The sequence below is a fragment of the Homarus americanus genome, unplaced genomic scaffold (genome assembly GCF_018991925.1).
Source record: "Homarus americanus isolate GMGI-L3 unplaced genomic scaffold, GMGI_Hamer_2.0 scaffold54443, whole genome shotgun sequence".
NCBI classification, from domain to species: domain Eukaryota; kingdom Metazoa; phylum Arthropoda; class Malacostraca; order Decapoda; family Nephropidae; genus Homarus; species Homarus americanus.
The window spans coordinates 5,197,262-5,204,468 of record NW_024750852.1 but is presented as its reverse complement, the minus strand read 5'-3'; the positions used below and the strand labels follow the sequence as shown (position 1 = coordinate 5,204,468).

The 7,207-nt window shown below is 43.8% G+C and overlaps 1 protein-coding gene across 7 annotated transcripts in view; it reads left to right on the top strand.

Annotated features, from left to right (window-relative positions):
• Positions 1–1,066: 1,066 nt before the first annotated feature.
• The window catches only part of LOC121854378 (kinase D-interacting substrate of 220 kDa B-like), a 160,618-nt gene continuing 154,477 nt past the window's right edge, over positions 1,067–7,207 (top strand). For 3 of the 7 annotated variants that reach the window (XM_042349013.1, XM_042349012.1, XM_042349011.1), the window contains exon 1: positions 1,067–3,580. In XM_042349013.1, coding sequence (XP_042204947.1) covers positions 2,087–3,580 — 1,494 coding nt within the window. In that variant the 5' untranslated portion in view covers positions 1,067–2,086. The remainder of the gene's footprint in view (positions 3,581–7,207) is intronic. The other 4 variants (XM_042349015.1, XM_042349014.1, XM_042349016.1 and 1 more) reach the window with 2 other exon arrangements.

Sequence of the window (7,207 nt, the reverse complement as noted above, 5' to 3'; positions counted from 1 at the left end):
GTACTGAAGTAGTGGACCATGCCGTAGGGGTACTTTGGAAATGCCAGGGTGCGCGCGCATGTGTGTGTGTGTGTGTGTGTGTGTGTGTGCTTTTGGGGGTGGGGGGGGAGGGTGAGACAGGTGATGTTCTTAGTGTCAACTGACCCATTCTTCATCATTCTGTGCTTGTTGGTTTTGTGTTTTGTTTATCATCACTAATAAAATTCCTGTGAATCACTACCTTTGTCATTGTTGTATAAATAAGAGGTGTGTGTGTGTGTGTGTGTGTGTGTGTGTGTGTGTGTGTGTGTGTGTGTGTGTGTGTGTGTGTGTGTGTGTGTGTGTGTGTGTGTGTGTGTGTGTTGCCCTCCACTCCCCTTTCCCTATTTTTATACACAACAGCTTCCGCTTTTACGAGGGCCATTACACGCTGGTCACCCATACCCGGCCTATATGCATTCAGTTTCCTCCCCAACCTCGCCTGCACCCTGTAGCGTGGGCCACATTACTCTTTTTGGTCGTCCCTTTAAATATGCGGCTCCTTCCTCATTGACGCCCGGTACTTACTCTCTATCGCTTCATTGTACAAATTAGTTTTCCATATATGTAATTGTGTATAACGGACGTGAAATAACTGTTATCTTGAAGCTTAGACAGTTTGTCAGGTTTTTATATTAAGTCGTTTTTATTGCTTAGAGTGTGGGTGTGTGTGTTATCCACAGTGTTCGTGCCTTATCCATACCGGTAACGCAATGTTTTGTGGCTGACAGCCTTGTTTGTGTCTCCGGCCATCAGCCTTGCCCTTATCTCCCCATTCTTCCCAGCGTACCGACGTCTCCTTGCCAGATGTCGATGGAGCCTGGGGTTTCCTTTATGTTGTATGAGGTCGGCAAGACGCTCGAGTCGTGCGTGACAGTGTGGCTCTGCAGGGCGAGAGAGAGCAACGTGGTTGGCTCCTCCCTACACACCTGCTGTCCCTCAGTTCCTGGTGCAGGTTCGGGCCGGGCCGTCGAGGGTCTTGGAGGCGGGCGCGAGGTAGTCAGGTCTGTCTGGGAAGAATGGCGGCCTCGGCAGTCAGTGTGCAACCGAGCATCACACACGCGCCACCTCCTCCCTCCTGACGAGCCAAGCTCTTCTCACTGTGTTGGCTCGTGCCACCCTTACCCACTACAGCAACGACAACAACAGCGCTGGGGTGTGTGGTGAAAGGAGAGCAATACTGTGAGAGGGTCGTGTCCACAAGAACACTGCTTAAAGCCAACACTACGGGTTGGAGATCATGAATACTGTTAGTGTCTTACCTAGTCGCGAGGAGCTGGCCTGTCACCGGACGCTCCTTATTTAACAAGGACCCTTAGCAGCTTATTGTGTTGTGATATAAGAGTGAAAAGTCACGGAGTGGAGGAGAAGAAACTAAGTTACTATGTTGTGTCGGACTACGGGTTTAGAGATATCATAACATCCACAGCTCAAGATTAAGAAAACCTCTTCAAGTCTAACATTAAGCTACATCACTGTTCCCATTATCCAGTGCTATTATAGACTTAACATGAAATAAAAAACACCACGAAGAGTGAAGCGGTGCCAAAACGTGTAATTACGGCAATCACAACAATGACGCAACCCTGAGAATGTGTAGTGTCTATTAAACCTCTCGGCGTCGGGAGTGTGATGTTGTGAGGAGGAAGTGGTGATGTTGAGGTTTGTGTTGAGGCAGATCTGATGTGTACTGGGATGTACTGAAGGGATGTTGAGTGTGTATGTGTGTGGAGCATCAGAGTCTCTGCCATCCACCTGTCTTGTGAGGATCACTGTGAGACCTCAACGCGCGGTCAGACCTTCTTGCGAGTCGAAGCTTCAGCACCAGTATAATACACATGATTTATTCCCCGATTATTCAGTGATTTAAGATTATACGATGCAAGCGGATGAACTCAGAGCACTTTGCCAATTCATTGCATCAAAAGATCAGACTCAAGGTCCGCCATGGGATTATGCTACTAGTTATTGTGTTTTACTGCCATAAGAAATTAATTAAAGATGAAAGTACGTTGTTGTGGACTTTGATATTCGTGGGCCCAGGAAGTGAGTAAAGAGCAGTCCAAACATGGCTGATAGTGGGGACTTACCGGCCCAGTGTTGTGACCTTACGCACCCTGACTTGTTCTGTGCCCGTGTCTTACCTGACGAAGGGTCTACTCACCGTCCCCACTTCTTCACTGGTTCCGGGGACGACTTGAACCGGTTCACAGACACGGCCGGCCCTTCAGACACAGATGATTATTCACAAGCGTTCACAGACAGGGTTAGTCATCCAGACCTAGATGGGTGTTCACGTGACTTCACTGATGACACACTCAGTCAGCAAGACACAGATGATTGCACACTTACGTTCACAGACACGGATGACTACTCGAATCTGTTCTCAGATGCAATCAGCCAGACAGACACAGATTTTTCCTTACAGACGTTCACAGACAATATCAGAATTCCAAACAGGGATGACCAGTCGTCTGCGCTCACAGGTACAACTGGTCACACAGACGCTGGTAGCTGCTCCCATACTTGTACAGTCACAGTTCACCGACCAGACACCTTCACAGACCCCGCTCTTTACCCAAATGCCTACGATCACACCTTCACAGATGGAAACGGCCACACACAGACTATTCAAGCTACGGTCCACCACACAGACTCTAATGACTGCCCCAACATTTTTACAGAGAATGGCGACTACCCTTATTCTTCCACTGATACGCTTAACTCACACATATCCACAGACATAGATGACCACACCACCAGAGAAACAGTTTGTATATTACACACCAATAAAGACACGCAGCTGGAGACCTCAAAAGAGGTGACACATCTGCACGCTCAGTCTCCAGCCGTCATAGACTCATCTCGCTACCAGAGTCAGTTCATCTCGAGGAAACATCCCCTGATAGATGCTCAGCACGGTCTCAATCACCCACACCATTCCATAATAGACGCAAACAACTACCACAGACCCCTGGATGGGATCACAGACACGAGCGACGAGGACTGTCGCCAACCAGAGGCCACTACAGACTCAAGTCAACATAAGGAACAAATTACAGACGATGAGGAAGACCTGCCACCTTCCATCAGTGACACAGACGAGATGGAGCAACACGAGGAGCCTCCCACGATAAGATTATCCGAGAGGAAGGTGAGTGAGGCTTCTGATGGGGATGTGGTCCAAGATGAAGTTCCTCGACGTCTGAGCTTCATAAAGGCTGCTCCTCGCCGTCAACTATCCCACAACGTGATGTTTGGACGCAGGTTGTCCCACGACGTGACGCTTAAACGCAAGTTTTCCCACGATATAACATTGAGGCGCAACTTGTCCCAGGATGCACTCCTCACTCGTCAGCGGTCCCAAGAAGAACTTCTCACTCGCCAGCGGTCCCAGGATGCCATACTGACTCTGGGACGTCAGGCACCCCGGGAAGGAACCACTGACAGGTTGCTACCTCCTCTGCGACGACTCTCTGACCTCCGCAACCTGACGCTGACCCTGGGTCTCCAGATTCATGGCTCCTTTCTTAACCTCGCTACTGAAAAATCCCGCAAACAGGTACAGTCACCACGCGTTTCTTCCCAGAAAATTTATACTTTTACCAGTGTACAATACCTGGAGGGGCTGAGGGTGTGGTAGGTGTGACCCAGTCTCCCTGTGCCCGCGTGTGACCAAGGGCACACTCCACACGCGAGCTAGCCGGGGCCCCTGTAGAATGTTAAGTATAGTAGACTAATAGACCCACGAGAACGTTGCACACACCTGAATATAAGAAACTACCTTACATATTATTTTTATGAATAACGCGGATATATTTTGGTATGTGAATTCTAGACCATTAGATTCACGCTATTGTTTGACAGCTATTATGGTGCTGTTTTATACTTGTTATTATTCAGTTCACTTCCTTCACTTCAGGTGTTTAACGTACTCTGTGGGTTAATTAGTGGAATTGCTTGTATTGTTCCCAGCCAGGTGTTGTTGCTGTGTATGTAAATAAATTTGTGAGAAAAGAGGGTGGGAGGAAAGAGAGGGAGGGGAAGTGGGAGGGGCTGAAATATTCATCTGAAGGATAACTTCTTGTTGTAGCGTTGAAATCTCCTACTCTCTGTCTCACTTCCCCCCTCTCCTCTCCTCTCCTCTCCTCTCCTCTCCTCTCAATCACTCTAGATGTAGGTCAATCGCCTACATGGTGAGGAGGGGTTGTCAGTGTGCGCTAATATGTTCTCGAGTTTGCTGCCAGAGTAACCAAATATACCACTACTAACTATACCTTCAGGTTGTTCACAGACGAAAGGTAATACTTTTTTTTTAACAACGTAATTTCAGAATATTTAAGAGTAATTGTGTGAGAATATTAATTTATAGATATTAAAAATAAGGTATTAAATTTAAGAAGTATAAAAATATAGTAGAAACGAAATAAATTTTAATAATATATGTTGAAGGACACTGAAGGGTAGATTATTAAAGGTTAGTTCAAGTAATATATGTTTAAAAAAATATATATTTATTGAAACGTAATAATTTAACCTTAGAAATATTGTATGAGTTATGGTTAAAGTGAGTTATATTTTGATATATGAGGATAAATATATATATATATATTTTTGTGTGTGTGATAGACAATGTTTCTTAGTCGAGGGAAAGTAATAATTCCTGAAGCTGACAGGGCGTGTTCTCCTGACCAGCCCCGTCTTGGTAGAGGGGCTGTAGGTTAAGTACAGCCCCCAGCCCCCAATAGACCCTGACCTAACCCAGCCTTACCTCATCATTAGGAAGGGTGCCAACTAGGAAGGATACCCTATTAGGACTCGGGGCCAGTCCTAGTATGTATAGTTAGGTGAGGCTGGTGTTTAATAGCAGTAGTGGGGCTATTACAACTGGGGTCTATTAAGACTAGATCTTATGAGGAATGACGATGGATCGTTTAAAACTTTGGATAAACTAGAAGAGGAATTTATTAGATTTGGGTCTTATAAGAACTAGTACCTATTAGAACTGGGGTCTCAATAGAGGTGTGGTCTATTTGACGAGACCACCTTGGGAGAGCCTGGTGAGGGAGAGAGAAAATGTTGCTTCAGTGAAAAACAACATAAACAGGTAAGATCATTTGAATACACACACACACACACACACACACACACACACACACACACACACACACACACACACACACACACACATAAACAAACACAAAGAGAGGTACCAGTTAACACGAAGACCCTCATCTACTACACAAAGAAGTGGTTTTTCCGCCCACCTCCCATAGAGACGAAATTGACAGAGAGAGAGAGAGAGAGAGAGAGAGAGAGAGAGACTGGATACATGCTCGGAAGATATGTGCTGTGTCTGGTGCAGGCGATTTACACCCACTTGTATATTTTATCAGACGTAGGTGTTTTCTGACGCAGCTAATGATTTTGTTAACAGTGTCATTTTTTTTTATGGTAAGCTCACCAGGTCGTGTCGTCGTGAGAATTAATGTTTTATTGGTACTGTATGTATATTTGTTTTACTGTTTCTCTCTCTCTCTCTCTCTCTCTCTCTCTCTCTCTCTCCTTTTATTATAATTTGCATAATTATTTGTTATTTATTTTATATTATGTCCTTGTCTTTATTATTCTGTTTTATTATCATTCATATATTTATTTTTATTATATATCTCATTTGATAATTATTATATATTACCTTTACCATTCTATTATCATTTATGTATTACTCCTAATTATAGTCCTCATTTGATTTTTTTTTAATTCCTATATACTTTTCCTTTTAACTTTTAACATTGTTTTAAATATCATTCAAATTTTAACTTAATTACACTTCCTTATTAAAGTAAAATAATAAAGGTAAGACTAAATCCAGGTTAACCTTCAAGTAGTTCCTTGTTGCGTTCCCCCCTCGTGTTGTCCACTTCGCGCGGCTCTTGTAAACATTCCTAATACCTGAACTGGGAATCCCATTCACGTAACGCATATAATAAGGATTATTTGGTGTTTTTATTAGCCTGTGCATTATCTAGGTGTGTGTGTGTGTGTGTGTGTGTGTGTGTGTGTGTGTGTGTGTGTGTGTGTGTGTGAGTGTGTGTGTGTGTGTGTTGTCTCTCTCTCTCTCTCTCTCTCTCTCTCTCTCTCTCTCATTAATGATTGGTTGCGACTACAGCCCAGCGTGTAATGACTCCATTAAATCACAGGAATAGTCGAGGCAAGTCCTGAAGCTATTGCAGGCAGTCTACCCCCTACCTGTACTAATGGTTGTATCTCCGCCCTCTTGAGTGTTAAAGGTCGCCCTGCCTTAATGGCGTGGCGTGGTGTGTGATGGCGGTGGTTTGTGTGTTGTGGTGGTGAACTGAGAGCGAGTCCTTATATGGGGGTGTAACTCTCTGGGTGTTTAGGAATTAAGATCTCTCTCTCTCTCTCTCTCTCTCTCTCTCTCTCTCTCTCTCTCTCTCTCTCTCTCTCTGTGTGTGCCTGTGTGTATGAAGAAGACCTAAAAAACCCCGTTAACAAATAGGCCCCCTCACACCTCCCCACCCCTCACCTCCCACCCCCTCACCTCCCCTTCCCTCACCTCAGCTGGTACGCCGGGCCACACAATGAACGTATACAAAACTCGAGCCCTGAAGAGTTGTAAACCCTTGTGTGTAACCTGGTAATTATAAGTTAAACCTTCCCCTTAACTTGTGTGGGTTTCTTAAATTAGATCTTAACAACTGATTGTATAAGGTTTAAAACTTTAGTGGAATTGATGTTGGTGATTTGTGTCTTGAGATATATTATAAACAGATTTTTTTTTAATTATATTGATTATTTTTTTGCATTAATTAGTCTGTTTTGGGTTTATTACATATTTATCGTTTTTTTTATTGATTATTTTTTATGGCCAAGTCTTTCTGGTTTTATTTTTCTATTATGGGCATTAGATTGTTAACGCTGATTTGGGTTTTAACATCAATTAATTTATAAAGAATGTGAAGGAAGATCTTAAGAAATAGAAAATAAAATAGTGGGATATTGCCTTGGGATTTTTTTTTCCATGTGTAAAAAAATAAAATATGTACTGTATTAAAATGTTGCCGTGGTTGTGTTGCTTCCTTTATTAATAACGTTTTGCTTACTCACTCACCTGGGTAACCTTTCCTTCCTCAAGTATTGTAACAGTAGCCACACCCTTCCAATTTAC